This window comes from Thermochaetoides thermophila (assembly GCF_000221225.1).
Source record: "Thermochaetoides thermophila DSM 1495 unplaced genomic scaffold scf7180000011814, whole genome shotgun sequence".
Classification (NCBI taxonomy): Eukaryota; Fungi; Ascomycota; class Sordariomycetes; order Sordariales; family Chaetomiaceae; genus Thermochaetoides; species Thermochaetoides thermophila.
Genome location: NW_006383030.1, coordinates 59,708 through 74,232, shown reverse-complemented (window position 1 = coordinate 74,232; position 14,525 = coordinate 59,708). Strand labels below are relative to the sequence as shown.

General features: G+C 52.0%; 6 protein-coding genes and 1 non-coding gene across 7 annotated transcripts; 3 read left to right on the top strand and 4 right to left on the bottom strand.

Annotated features, from left to right (window-relative positions):
- Positions 1–1,531: 1,531 nt before the first annotated feature.
- CTHT_0010580 (uncharacterized protein) lies at positions 1,532–1,756 on the top strand (the record flags this gene model as incomplete). The annotated part of the gene is made up of 1 exon (XM_006691517.1): positions 1,532–1,756. One exon carries the CDS (start codon positions 1,532–1,534, stop codon positions 1,754–1,756), a length of 225 nt encoding a protein of 74 aa, XP_006691580.1.
- A 1,144-nt stretch (positions 1,757–2,900) lies between these two features.
- Positions 2,901–3,577, bottom strand: CTHT_0010570 (uncharacterized protein; the record flags this gene model as incomplete). The annotated part of the gene is made up of 2 exons (XM_006691516.1): positions 2,901–3,316; positions 3,400–3,577. The coding sequence occupies 2 exons, from the start codon at positions 3,575–3,577 to the stop codon at positions 2,901–2,903; spliced, it is 594 nt and encodes a 197-aa protein (XP_006691579.1).
- Positions 3,578–4,527: 950 nt separating this feature from the next.
- CTHT_0010560 (putative transporter protein) lies at positions 4,528–6,367 on the top strand (the record flags this gene model as incomplete). The annotated part of the gene is made up of 5 exons (XM_006691515.1): positions 4,528–4,583; positions 4,646–4,728; positions 4,787–5,370; positions 5,420–5,579; positions 5,631–6,367. 5 exons carry the CDS (start codon positions 4,528–4,530, stop codon positions 6,365–6,367), a joined length of 1,620 nt encoding a protein of 539 aa, XP_006691578.1.
- A 791-nt stretch (positions 6,368–7,158) lies between these two features.
- Positions 7,159–7,612, bottom strand: CTHT_0010550 (mitochondrial 37S ribosomal protein bS16m; the record flags this gene model as incomplete). The annotated part of the gene is made up of 3 exons (XM_006691514.1): positions 7,159–7,230; positions 7,344–7,473; positions 7,536–7,612. The coding sequence occupies 3 exons, from the start codon at positions 7,610–7,612 to the stop codon at positions 7,159–7,161; spliced, it is 279 nt and encodes a 92-aa protein (XP_006691577.1).
- Positions 7,613–8,083: 471 nt separating this feature from the next.
- On the top strand, positions 8,084–9,249 carry CTHT_0010540 (uncharacterized protein; the record flags this gene model as incomplete). The annotated part of the gene is made up of 7 exons (XM_006691513.1): positions 8,084–8,095; positions 8,178–8,286; positions 8,354–8,419; positions 8,487–8,581; positions 8,708–8,804; positions 8,856–9,084; positions 9,141–9,249. The coding sequence occupies 7 exons, from the start codon at positions 8,084–8,086 to the stop codon at positions 9,247–9,249; spliced, it is 717 nt and encodes a 238-aa protein (XP_006691576.1).
- A 2,219-nt stretch (positions 9,250–11,468) lies between these two features.
- CTHT_0010530 lies at positions 11,469–11,589 on the bottom strand. Its single transcript has 2 exons — positions 11,553–11,589; positions 11,469–11,504 (listed from the first exon to the last, which is right to left on the bottom strand). It is a non-coding gene; the product is annotated as a tRNA-Leu (tRNA).
- A 1,075-nt stretch (positions 11,590–12,664) lies between these two features.
- On the bottom strand, positions 12,665–14,289 carry CTHT_0010520 (hydrolase-like protein; the record flags this gene model as incomplete). Its single annotated transcript, XM_006691512.1, has 2 exons — positions 12,665–13,412; positions 13,466–14,289. The coding sequence occupies 2 exons, from the start codon at positions 14,287–14,289 to the stop codon at positions 12,665–12,667; spliced, it is 1,572 nt and encodes a 523-aa protein (XP_006691575.1).
- Between the last annotated feature and the right edge of the window lie 236 nt (positions 14,290–14,525).

Sequence of the window (14,525 nt, the reverse complement as noted above, 5' to 3'; positions counted from 1 at the left end):
GAGCATTATGTGCCAGGTCGCAGTATGTACAATGTATAATGGGCTTTCCCTTCCAGGAAGATCAGATGGACTTCCTCTTCTCAAGTTCGGAGCTGAAATTCTACGTTGGGTTTGAAGCTATTTCCTTTCCACTCCGAAAGCAGTCATAGCCAGATCAATGATCACTACCATATCACATTCTGAAGACTAACAGTGTCACTTTAATTCACGACCCAGCTCCCTAGTTGCTTTGACCTCTAGTCCCAGCATGATGCCCGACTATGAGCGAGATACTTATGACAGATGGAGGTGAGAACTAGGGCTTACAAAGCCGGATGAAGACGATGACTCTGAAGCTGAGGTAGAACCATCCGATGCTGAGGAAATTCGCTCTGATGATACTGGTCCTGATGCTGGTCCTGATGAAGCTGATGATGACGATGAGAATTTTAACGATAGTGATGCTGGTGAGCCGGAAGATGCTGAGTTTTTGACCGAGTCTGACAAGGATCAATCTACTGCGTGGCTTTGGAGAAGCTGGACCCGAGGCTGACCCTGCTGAAGCCAATGATATGAAGGCGAATCTCGAGCTGGCTACGATGGGCCTGACTTGGATAAGTTTGACGCTGGTGAAGCCTCGGCTCCATACGAAGACTTATCCCACTTCCGAGATTTTCCAGATGATGCATACGAGCTCTCACACAAACCCGGGCCTGAACTTCCGCAGACTAACCTCGACCCGAGCCAGCTCCTCAGAGGTTTGATCGGAACGAACAAAATACATGGACGGATAATATTCTGACAATAATTCTAAACCTTCAAACCGCAAATTTCGCCCTTAAATCCACCAAACTGATTACTTAAGTGGCTACTCCCCTCAGATGTACATCGACGAACGTGGCCAGGAAAGGTTCAAGCCATGAACTCCAGTCTAGAATAACTGGAACACGTATGAAGAGAGTGTACGTACGAAGGCTAGGGATACGCATTTGCAATCGGCGGAAGGGCGAGCTTTGCAGTTACCATGATAGGATGAAGAAACAGACGATCGAAAATGCGGAAACAACAAATGACTACTTTAGGGAGAACTTCACAACCAAGGAAGTGTGGGTTTAATGGGCTCTTAGCATAGACTATTGTCAGTTGACTTTCGGGAAGGCGTTGAGATGCAATGTTTGCCCTATGGGGTTTATCGCAACGCCAAAGCGTGCACATCCCCCTTTCCCCCAATAGTGATCATTCTTCAGGGATATTTGAAGGCTGACGATCTTTTCTTCAAGCGAGTTCGAAGCCAGCAAATATTTCAACAAGACGTATCCCCCGGTCTGGGTGAAGCGATCCTTACAAAGAGGGCATGACTTTGTAAAGTCCCACAAAGAGCAGGGAAAGAGAAGGCCCTGTATGAGGCTAAAGTTTGGTCAGGACTGGAGTGTTCAAGCAGCATGAGAATTCCGCTATGCAGCTCGGACTCACCAGGGGAGCTGACGTTCATCAATGGTGAAAAAGATTAACCCGGATGACAGCAGTGACGAGAACGACAACAACAGCGATAATGCCAATAACCTGGGCCAATGTCAATGACAATACTGATGACGAGAACAACGAAGATAACGAGAAAGATGTCCGAGACGCAGAGAATCTCGCAAACAATACCAATGAGCAGGAGGATGAGGACGAGGATGGCAAGGACAATGAGGAGGACAATGAATCTGACGGAGGAGACGACAGCGACAAGGATGTCCATGACAGCAATCATGACAATAACGACAACGACTAGGAAAACTTCAACGCTATGTCGGCGTCATGGCCACTATACCAGCACTCCCGGAGGCGACAGAAGAAGGATGGCAAGATAATTCTTCTCTTTTCGCCCGTTTTCTTCGCTCCGGGAATCCACAAGACACACCGTTCCTGCTCACAAAATGCCGCTCTTTGTTTATCAATGCTTTCTTGGTCTTACGAAATGGCTGTCAACTTGCCCCGTTTCTCTTTTTGACTTGATGGACGTGGGAGAGGAATGCCCTATACTTTTCTCAATTTCCTGATAATCAACAATATCTGATACAGCACAGGGCGCTGGATGTCTCAGGCTGTTAAGTAGAATTAATGGAAACTTAATTGATTAGCAGAAGCAAGGGAAATGAATATGATCTTCGTTAAATCGATGAGAGCATCACCGAGGAGACCGTTCTTCTACACAGCAATGCGACTTGACCAGCCAATGTCGTGGAACGAGACATCTCCCTAGTATTCCCACCCGAGTCTCTTAAGCCTTGGGCTTCCAAGGAAAACGCAGCCGTGATTTCCAACATGGCAGCTCTGTTGAGCGGAATAAAGTGGTTCATCAAACAGAGATCCAGCTGCCGGCTGGAAGTATGTCGCACAACGGCGAAAAAAACCATGTCCTCCAGGAAGAATCAGGAATTGTTTCATGGGTTATGATCGGAAGAGGCTCAGTATATGTATGCGCGTTCAACCAGGTGATCTGGGACTTTCAAGGGCCTCGAAAGGTCGGCGGTGGAATAAGCACAAGCGGGGTAGCTGTAGGGACGATACAGAAGTGGCGTGCTGAAGCCTGAAGGTGTTTCCTGTTGCCGACAATAACGACATATCGACGCGGCTGATTCATCATACGGTGTTAAGCTCAGTACCGTCTATCCTGCGCCTGAATCGGCATCCTCGAGGCAAGTTGTTGATCAGCGTGTTGTGACTTTGTGTCCTGCTTCTTAGGGCTTTGAGAGTTCCGTGACTTCTTCGATCCGTAAACAAACAATGCTGATATCGTCACTTGGCAAGCAGGAATCGACGGCGCGATTGCCGGAAGCTCAGCGAAGAAGCTGGATAAATCCTCCAAGCGCCGTAGCCCAGCAGATGGGGACACGATGACCTTCGAGGGTCAAAACATACCCATTCATAGTCCCTCACACTTTCTCCTCCAAGTCCTTCACCCTCTTAGCCCTCCGAATCCCAACCTCAACCCCCTCCAACCTTTTCTCCAACTCTGCAACCTTCTCCCCATGTCTCAATACACACCCTGTATACCACGCCTTGAGCACAACTTCACTCCTCTTCCTCAACTCCGCAATCTCGGCCGCCTGCGCAAGCTGCGTCGTCTCGGTGGCTCGCATGCGCGGGACCAGGGCCGCCAGCGCTGCGGACTGAGCTGCGTCAGGGATGGTTTCGTCGGAGGTGGCTGCTGTCAGGGCTGATGCGGTCGCTGGAAAGGAGGATGCATAAGAGAGGACAGTTTGCAGGACTGCGTCAGGGGAGAGTTGGGTAGGGGGTTCTTTTGTCGGGGTGCTGGAAGAGGGTTGGAAAAGGGAGGGGTGAGCGCGGTCTAGTAATAGTCAGTACTTCGTCTTTATGATTTTTTAGTATGGGATAGCGTACAGAGCTTCAAAATATCAGAATATGCCCTACAGTGGCGAATGAGATGGGCGAACCGGCGCTCGAGGTCAGCCAGCGACCGCAGCACCGATTTTTTGGGCGGTTGGCTCGGCGGCGCGGCGGGGCCATAGAGGAGGCGTTCAAGGCGATGGAGCCGCGACTCCAGCAGCGCGATGGTCTCCAGGGTAGTCTGGTCCAGGGAGCGATCCATGACGTCGGCGTTGGGGTTGAGGCGGGCTTGAGATCCGGTTTTCGAAGGGCGCACGGGGCGTTCTTGTCCTGGTCACTACCGCTGGGTTTGAATTTGAGAGTTTGTGCAGCGGTTAGCGTGGGAGCGTCTTGGTTATGGGATGGGCAATTGCCGACACTGCGGTTGGCCAGACGACAATTGTTCGCATGCGTTGCGGTTGTTGTGTGTTACCCCGGCTGTTCTCAGGGCTGAGCTGAAGTTGAAGTGTTCGTAGGGCTGATGACGATGACGGAATGCTTCAATGTTAGAGCGAACACGATCCAGCGAGACCATTGAGCGGTTGGGAATTGAGGCTGGTTGCTGGAAATCCAGTACGGTGGAGACATTGAGTTCCATCGGCTTTCGCGTGCGCCGTCAGTGGAGGCCAGCAGATCAGCGGCGTCATGTAAATAGTGCCCTCTGATTGGCGAGCTTGGTCCTAACGCTGCATGCCTGCTTAAGAAATGCTGGATTGCTGGGATGCACAGAAAGCGTCCCCGGATTTGAAGCTGTCGCATCTGTAGCATCTGTGGGGCGACTTTCATCTTTCTGTTCTGCTCTGCTGGCCTTAGCCATCTCCCTTCTCCTCCCAACACCCACGCACCCATCTTTACACCGATCTGTGCCCGATCTCATCGTGTCGAGCCCGTACGACTGTTGTTTTTGAGAGACGATTCTCCGAGCTTTTGAAAACACTCATTTCCATCGATCGCCCGCTAAATTCCAGGGGTTCGCCAACACTGTCCGCAAGGTGTTCTGTGGTCCACGATCGATCCATCTAATGGCGATATCAAGGGGCCCGTAGTCCACCGCATCGAGTCCATCCTGATTTTACCCATTGCCAGACCCCCACGCATTTTGTGGGGTCGTTGAATTCCGTTTCCCCTCTTCACCATATATCGAGCCTGTGCAGTTGGCGACAGGCTCCCCCGATGACGGGATACTCGACCATCGCCTCTGGCACCTCGTCAGCAGGGGGAATGGCGAAGTAAGTCAATCCAATACAGCATCGCTTGGCTGCAGAGATGCTAACTTGAATATTCCTTCCAGCACACGTCGTGTCCGTGGCCCCAAGATGGGCGGTGGCGGCCACGCTTCCATGATGAGCAGCAATATCAACCTCCTCAATACCAGTACGTCATGATAATTGAAATACCCCTAGACTGCTTGCTGAGACAAAGGTGGTTGCAGTCATTGGTGCCGGAACGCTGGCCATGCCTGCGGCCATGTCGCATTTTGGCGTCATGCTCGGCGTTCTGTTGATCATCTGGTGCGGTTTCACCTCGGCCCTGGGCCTTTATCTGCAGTCGCGCTGCGCCCGCTACCTAGATCGCGGCACATCTTCGTTCTTCGCCCTCTCTCAGATTACCTATCCGAACGCTGCTGTCGTGTTTGACGCCGCTATCGCCATTAAGTGCTTTGGCGTGGGCGTCTCGTACATGATTATCATCGGGGACCTCATGCCCGGCGTGGCAGAGGCTTTTGGGCTGACATCAATGGATCTACCATATCTGGAGGACCGCAGATTTTGGATTACGATCTTCTTTCTGATCTTCATCATCCCGCTCAGCTTCCCGAAAAAATTGGACTCGCTCAAGTACACGAGCGTCGTGGCCCTGATGGCCATTGGATACCTGGTTATCCTGGTCGTCTACCACTTTGCGGCTGATGAGATCCCGAACCATCGGGACATCCGCGTTATTAGATGGGAGAGCCCGGTTACCGTGCTCAGCAGCTTGCCGGTTGTCATCTTTGCCTATACCTGCCACCAGAATGTAAGCCAGGTTGTTCCCTTCCGGGTACGAGCGATGCTGACTCCTTCAGATGTTCTCGATTGTCAACGAGATCAAGGACAACTCGCCTGGCAGCATTGTAGCTGTTATTACTGCTAGTATCGGTACCGCCGCTTCTGTCTACATCCTGGTTGCTATTACCGGCTACCTCACTTTTGGCAACGATATTAAGGGCAACATTGTGGGAATGTGTAAGTGACATCAACCTGTCTTATGCCCCTAACTTTTCTAACAGATGTCAGATCCTCCGTCGGTTGCTTCAACCATTGCCAAAGCAGCCATCGTCGCCCTCGTCACCTTCTCTATTCCTCTGCAGATCCATCCCTGCCGTGCCTCGCTCGACGCCGTCCTTCGCTGGCGCCCCAACAAGTCCCGCTCCGCCAGCACCTCCCAGTCCGCTGCCGGCAGCCAGCCGCTGCTGGCCGCCTCCGCCAGCATCTCTGCCCCCGCGCCCGTCCTTGACAGCCACGGTGCCCCGGTTGTGGTTATGTCAGAATTGCGGTTTGCCCTGATTACGTCGACTATTCTCGTGTTGAGTTACCTTGCCGCGCTGAATGTTTCTTCGCTCGACAGGGTGTTGGCGTATGTGGGGAGTACCGGATCGACAGCGATTTCGTTTATTCTTCCTGGCCTGTTTTACTACAAAATCAGCGACCCCGATAGTATCTACCATCAACGTCTGTCTAAGGAAGATGATGACGCTGATTTTGACGGCGGGGTTTCTGAGAGTGGCGATGAAGAAGAAGGCGCCGGTGACCTGGGTGCCAGCGGGCTTCTGGAGGGTAGTGTGGCTAGCTTGAGGTCAACGGCCAGTTCTGCGAAGTCAGCGGCCACGGGACGATGGAAGTGGAGGAGGAAGTGGCGCTGGGATTTGGAACATTTAGAGACGGTTTTGTTACGAAAGATGGCATTGTTTTTGTCGGTGTACGGGGTATGTGTGATGTTTATTTGCTTGGGTATGAATGCCTTCTTCCGCTAAGCAGGGGCATACTTTTGCAAGGCCACTAGGCAAGAGATAAGAGATGTTTTAGTGAAGAGGATTGGAGTTTCTAGGGGTGGAGTCTGGATATGGGTTATCTCGTGTGTTTCTGCGGTCACATATCGTCATGGGTACGAACGTATTTTGAGATCTGGGTGGATATCGCATTGCATTACGTTACATATGAGAGAGGTGGCTGTATAAGTTCGGGGATCAGGCATATTTGGTCTTGATTGGGCGTCTTGGTTCAACATATGAGTATTTCGATGAGACACAGACCATGGAGTAGATAGATGTATCCAGAGGTTCTGTTAATGTCTTGAGATAGGGTATACAGCTTAGCTGCTTTCTGCTGGGACGACTGGGATTGTTAGCCGAGAGCTTGGTTCAATCTGCATGTCAGCTTCAATACAGAAACCAGCATTTCCTGGCAAAGTTTCCATCTTGAGCGCTCCTAGCATGGAGGATTGAAAATGGCAATCTTTGATATGAAGTGATGTTTTCGGCATGAAGCATTTTGTTGGCCTTCATGATCCCTTTCCCGACTGGATCCCTAGTCAACAGAGCCCTGATGCGAAACGACAGGGCTGAACACATATAATCCGAGCGGAGAAGTGGTTGTAAGCAGTCCATTAGTCGCTTTCGCTAACGTACAGTCCAATGTCTCGAACACAAAAACGCCGTATCGTACATATATGATACCGGAGGTTATAAATCAAACAAACTAACTTGAACTGTAGAATACACAAGTCTTGACAATATCGAAGAGCCGTGATCTCGAACTTTGTAATTTAATCCTTAACAACGGTAGGCTTATGTTTCGGCGGCAGACCGGGACGATACTTGGGTTCGAGAATGCCCACCTGCACGCATTCTCCGTTAGTCTCCCCTTCTCGAATCTCTCGATATCTTGCGGGGGACATGCCATCGACAATAATCGCCACACCGTATCCGTCGGCTGCGCCCCGACACCCACCCAATACTTGGCGCGCGTGATGTCCAGCTTGATGTCCTTGTGCAACTTGCCCGAGGGATCGTAGGGGTCTTTCTTGGGGACGGGGTCGTAGGTACCGATCACTTCGAGGGGTTTGCTGTTGCGGGCGGTCCTACACAACGTTTTTGTCAGAACCGGAAGGCTGAAGAGCCGTCGAGCAGGGAGGATGCGTACCGGGCGTGCGCAACGACGATGTTGTAGAAGGGCTGGTTGGTACGCCCGAAGCGGGCGAGGCGGATCTTGACGACCATCTTGCGTTTTACGTTTTCTTGCGTGCTGAATGAATCGAAAGGGACTCGGTTGATCTGCTACCAGAGAAAGGGCTAAGTAAATGATGTTGAGCCGTCGTCGAGCTTTCTCGGTCGTCTTCGTCGTCGTCGTCTGCTGCAATCCTCGCTCGCACCGACTAGAGCGGGTCCTTCGGAAGCCATGGAAATTTTGGACCGATGTTGAGTCAGCCAATCAGCTTGCGCATTGTCCTGGAGGAGTGCTTAGTCAACACTCGCGTTCATCCCACTTCTTGTCCCCACCTAGAGCATGTGAGAGGAGTAATGTGATGTCAAGTTGTTGTTGTCTTCTTCCTCCTTTTTCTCTGGTTGGTGTGCACGGTAAACACAGGCTAGATATTCCATCGGTTGAAGTTTTCTCTATTATTTAAAACATTTACACAATCCCACTTTTTTCTGTCAAAGAGCATCCAAACTCCGGCATCATTGTTAACAATGGCTCTCAAGGTGAGTGGGGTCGACTATCTTCGACCTCATTTTCCACAACAAAGACCATCTAGGTTTAACGGAACTTCCAACTCTAATGTAGACTATTGGCGCTGCTGCGGCAGTAGCTCTTGATAAAGAGCTCATGAGCACTGGGGCATTCTCCATCGACCAGTTGATGGAGCTAGCGGGACTCTCTGTCTCCCAAGTTGGTCCGTGAGAGCCCTCCCCAACAGCAACACTGTCTTGTAACCCTGGCTGCTCACTCATAATAACCAGTGTATCGAGTTCATCCTCCTCATAAAGGCAAGAGGATTCTGGTCGCCGTTGGCCCCGGCAACAATGGTTTGTTTGTTCCTGTCTCTGGTGTTCGTTGACTTCAGGGGTGGTCAGTGCGCTGACATTGATTTAGGAGGCGACGGGCTGGTTGCGGCGAGACATTTAAGGCATTATGGCTATCAGCCTACGATCTACTATCCGAAGCGGGGAAAGAATGAGCTATATCAGGTGAGTTCCATGGTTTTTGTTTGCTGAACAGAACGACACCTCAACTATTGATGTTGGGATTGGGTATATACTTGGGTAACTCTAGAATATAACACCTTCCTGCCAATAACTGCTAATATCCTTAAGCGCCTTGTAAAACAACTCGAAGACCTCGAAGTGCCCTTCACCGACGACTTCCCTGCTGCCTTACAGTCAGCCGATCATGTGATCGATGCCGTCTTTGGTATGGTCCTCTCCCTACGCTCACCAAAACCCCTCTCCTAATCCACCTCAGGCTTTAGCTTTTCAGGAGAAGTCCGCGAGCCCTTCCCAGCCGTGATCAACGCCATGGCAGAGGCCAACGTACCCGTCACCTCTGTCGACGCTCCATCATCCTGGGACATCGAAAACGGTCCACCGAAGTCTGGCGTGGGCAGCAACTTCCATCCTGATGTCCTCGTCAGTCTGACGGCGCCGAAGCCATTGGTCAAGTACTTTAAGGGTCGGCACTTCATTGGTGGGAGGTACGTACCACTGCTCTCTCACTTCTTGAACTGTGTCTGAGCTGTTGACAATCCAGATTCGTCACCCCCGCAATCGCCAAAAAGTATGGCTTCGACCTGCCGCCATACGAAGGGCTGGACCAGGTCGTCGAAGTGGATCCGGACGGTAAACCGGTGAAGCTTTGAAAGGCGGCCACACTGAGCTGACGAGATCTCGGCTCCTCCGAGCCACAAGCCTCTTCGCAGTGGAGCCTGTCTCCCGATTTTTCGGGATCAACCGCCGTCTTGCTGTCTTGCTCGCCGAGAAGCCCCTCCATCCCCTCTCTTGTGACACTACACCGACGCAACTGCCCTTAACTCAACTCACATAGACGAACACCCTCCATTCTTTCCATTCGGACACAGCCTGCTTGTGCAACCCCCTTCTTTCATGGCAATGCGGCTGACGGTCGTGCCCTTGGGGCACCTCACCAGCGGCGGGCGGAAGTCCTTGCAGAACTCGACGTAGATGAGGTAGCTTTGACCGCAGGCGGGGCATTGGGTGGTATGGTACTCTGTGCACATGAACAGAGGCAAGTGAAGAGGAGGTACCAAAGGGTTGACAGAGAGATATGGTTGGTAGTGGAATCGACCAGTGTTCAAGACTTGGAGCCATCGTTTCTCATCAATGTGCGAGTCTAAGTGTGTTGGGATTGGCATCCATACCACGGTGATTAAATATGGAATTTTCCCCATGGCACGGCGCGTCTAACTGTCCAAAAAACCGTGGAGCCATCATTCATGATGGGTGCCGGCGGCGGAGGTAGGCGCTGGCCATCTGCCAGTGGCCACAGCCACGTATCGTGGAGTACCCTACCTGAGGTCGCCCAGTGTCGTATCTGAGAGCGGTCCAGTTGAGTACAATACCGGCCCGTGGCTAGGGGCCCAGCAAAAAGCATGGCTAGGAGAAAACGCTCCGGGCCTCTCAGCAGCTGTGACCCGCAGGGAAAAGACATCCCCCTCTCCTCCCTCATAATCCATCGCTTGGCACTACCCAGCAAAAACCCTTGTGAACGACCGGTGACGTACTATTAAATATCTCTATCACCTGCAGATTGACGACATTCTGCGCAGGACTGGCGAGGCTGGGCGAGGGGTGATAGGCTGGATGGCTGAGTGGCCGGCATTGGGCAGCGTTCAGCTTGGAGGAGGACTAGGGTTCATTGGGGACAAGAAAAGCCAAGTTTGAGAGACTGGGGTGAATGCTGCCCGAAGGGAACCGAGCACGGCGTGCCGTATCTCTGGGATGTCTGGTAGATAGCCGCGATATACGAATATTGGACTGACTGGGGACGTATGTGGCAATCAGAGTCCGGTGAGGGATTCTCTTTCTTGTCCAGTTGAGCCAACAGACAGCCTTACCCATGGCAACGGGACGCTAAGATGTGTGCTGTCAAAACTTGCCGACTTCTCCGTACTAGCTTGTTCCCCTTGTGAGAGAGGTGGACGCTAGAAGATCATCTTCCCCGCTTGACCTGGCTGATCCTGGCTTGCGAACTTGAAAGCACTCTCTCGAAGCCTCGAACCCCCACTGTTTTACCAGACTGGACCATGCCAGACAAAGACCAGTCACCAACCCCGCAGAGGGCAACTCAATGTCCCAGTCCAAGTCCAAGTCCCAGAAGACAGGAAGCTTTTCATGGTTCGCTCGGCAATTTTTCCTGCAGCCAGATGTTTGGCTAGCCAGCCAGCCAGCAACTGGGAGCTGCTCAAGAACCGATATTCGCTCTTGCTGTGATTTGCCTTTTGTGTGGCAATCATTGCTCCAATCTGACATACGAGCGCCACCTGGAATTGGGACTTGGGAGAGGACTGAATCTCTCGATGCGTTCTACAGCCAGCTTCCAGTGCAGATACAGCAAACTGCGTACACAGCTCGTACATTCCAGAAACTTACAGAACGCTGAACTGATGCTTGCCCACAATCCGCAGACTTGGCTTCCTGTTGGGTAGATCATAGCCAACAGCATTTCCAACCCCACGGTTCAGGTTGGATCACGGTAAAGAACTGCAGGAAGCTGAGAATCCATCCTCCATAAGCCACGGTCGCATCCATGTCCATAGGAAGGATGTCGACGTTAACCAGCGTTAAGTACCCCTCCACGTATGTATGTGAGATTGAAAGGACATTGCCCCTCCCCCGCCACATGCAGCCAGGTCACGCCCAAAAACGCTGGGCAGTCGAATTAGAGTGAGGCCTTCTCCCACACCAGACTTCAAAAAAGGTGGAGGGGTCATCAGGGTTAAAGATGACAATACGACCACACCAGACAAAGCTCAACTTCAAACGGAAACAACGTCATAGGCCCAAGGAAAACAGACAAACTAGGAACAAAGTACCCATCCAGAAGCATAGTTGGGAATTGAGCCCGACGTGGGGGTCGATCCCACCACCTTGAGATGTCGGAAGCAATTCTTCATCCTCCAGAACTCTTTTTGGAAGGGATTCTTTTAAGTCTCACGCTTTACCGATTGAACTAGCCGGGCGGGCCAGGCGAAAACTAACCACTTCTCTGCTGGGTTGGTTGGTTAGGCGGGTGAGTCGGAAGGTCTTATTCCAGTAGTAGACTTCGGGGCTAGCATGGACCAAGCAGAAAAACCTCTGTCGTGCTGGTGAGGGTAGCAGCAAGGTTCAGGTTCCAAGATTTTTGTGTGCGTGGTGGTGGGCACGAACAAGGACAGGGTTGACCAGCGAATGGAGATGTGGACCTTTTGACCCCGTCCCGCACGGAGCTTGCCGGCTGTTGGCGCCGGGACCGAATAGTGGATCAAGCAACATCTTCCATGATCAAGTAGGTTTTAATTATCATTAACGACATCCTTTGTTTTCAACACTTCAACATGAAATTGAGCTTCAGTCTAAAGCTCGACTGACATCTCCCAGAAACATACAAAGCTGGGCCCAAAAGAGATTACACTATTCGACTCAGATTCCGAGATTGCAAGCGAATAAACCTGAACCAGCGAACCACGTAATGGGGTTATAGCGGCTATATTACCGGCAGCACTTGACTTTAACCCTGGTCGTGAAGTCACACATCTTAACTCGAACGCCCGCAAGATAACGATGCCAACCATGTCTAGCGACAATAGTGGTAATGATGACGACGATATCTAACGTACGTACGTGACGTGCAGTGAAGTACCAGTGTTGTGAGATCCCTCCGTCTAAATACCTTGTAAATATGTGGATGTGGTGTAGTGTTAAGTATAGGCATAAGCGGAGTTAAAGAATTTATGTACTGTCCGATCGATCGAGAGAAGACGACAACGACGACGACGAGAACGCGCATCATGAGAGTAAAACAGCCAAACCGTAACCCGCAAAAGCCAACCGCTAACTTATCCACAAGAGAGAAAGGGGGGGGGAGGAGAATCATCATCAAGCCTAACTAGGGGTCATGCAGGGGGTACCGCGCAGCGCTCCAGGAACCAGCAAGCAGAACAAACCAATAGGGTAGAAAATTGACAAGAAAACGAGAAATAAATCGGCCGCCCGAATTGACTCAGATGATGAGTGATGCTCTCCTCCACATCCTTTCATTTTCCTTGAACACCATCATCACCTAAAGCGACCTTGATTCCCACCATTATTCCCCCAATACCCCTGGTTCCCACCACCACCTTCAAATCCGGGCCCAGTGGTATAACTCCTAGGCGGCTGTCCCACTCCAGGACTAGCAGACCGGTCCATGCCAGTGAAACTGCGTTGGGATGGCGCAGGGGAAGCCACACGGCCAGGAGCCGGGCTAGTGAAGCTGCGATTCGGGGGGCCGTTGGTGGTCGGACTCATTGGCCCATGAGGAGAGCGAGGGGATGTCGGGCTGTGGGGAGAAGGAGGAACGGCAGCGGCAGCAGCACCGACAGCAGCGCCAGCGCCAGTAGTAACGGTCATGCCGACGGCAGAGCCACGGTTCAAGTTGTTGGCACCATTGTCGAGCGGCGAGGCAGGGTTGACGGGAGTCGAGATGCTGTAGCTATCATCGTCCATGAGCCCTTCACGGCGCATCTCTTTGGCGTTGTACTCGCTGGCGTTGGAGGCGAAGCTGTCAGGATCAATACCGGCCTTCTTGAAGCGCTCAAGCTCCAGTCGCTCCTGCTCGGCACGTTGTTCGGCGAGCTTGGCCTCTCGGGCACCGCGACGGCGCTGGCGGATGCAGTACAGCAGGGCAGAGCCGATCATGATAGCACCGAGGGCAGCAGCACCGCTGTAGACGGCGAGCTTGGCAGCTTGTGGCAAGTCGGCCCAGCGTTCGGCGATGGTCTTTTCAGGCTCTTTGTGAAGGGCTTCGTAAACGGTTGAGTTGCCCCTGAATATTGTAAGCAAATGTTCCTCCTGGTCAAGAATCCAGATGCAACTTACTCGACGATCTTAATACTCTCCCAAGAACCGCTCTTGTCGGTGAAAACATACTCCTTGGCGCCCTTGCTAAAATCCTCAATGTAGACACTCTTGACGTACATGTCGAAAGGGCCCTGAGAATAATCCGTGGTACCACCAGCCCACTCACGAGTGCCTTCCGGAAGACTCGGGTCGCCACCAGCCCAGATACCAAGCGACAAGCGCATGGGGGTCTGTGGATACGTATAACCGTCTTTTGCGTCCTCAGGGAGCAGCCTACGGACGCGGTTACCGTCAACATAGAAATCCAGGTAATCCTTAGTCCAGACGGTGGTATAGTTGTGGTAGTCTGACTGCACATTGCCGTCGATGACGTGATAGCCGGCGTTGTGGTGGTCCTGGAGACCCTTGCCGAAATAGTTGCTCTGGGCAACGGTCGTGTTGCCGCCAAAAAACTCCCAATCTATTTCATCGAGGTTGTCGCTCAGGAACATGACAGAGCTGATGATGCCGGTGCCAGGGGAGGCCTTGAGCATGATCTCCGTACGGCCCCAGAAGATGTAGAAGCGAGAGCGGATTGTGGGAGAGTCTCCCTGCTTGTTGATGGTGAACTTGGCGCCATACTCGGGGTCATATGTCACAGGACCGACTTTTGTCTCCCAGGCCTGGAAGAGCGGTGTCCGGTTGAAATTGAAGAAGTATTCTGTGCCAAGTGCCGGGTCGGGCGGACAAGTTTTGTTCATGGGATTGCAGTCAGTTGTGACTTGGGCGGCTGCGGGCTGGTAGAGGGCTGACCAGCCCAGGAGGGCTATGGCCGGCGAAAGTATCGAGCGCGACAGCCACATGGATGCGTGTGATGTCTAGCAGGTATCGGCAAAGAGCAGTCAACTGGTGACGGTAGTATTGCGATAAGGGTTGGTTATTTGGGAAAAACTCAAGATGCAGAGATTGGGTATCGATCGTCAAATTGTAAAGTCAAAGTTGCATGTCGGTATCGGTACTTGTACCGCGGTTTCCGGAGGTCGCCAGGACTTTGGGTGGTTACGATATCGAGAGAGAGAGAGAGGAGGACAAAGTACTA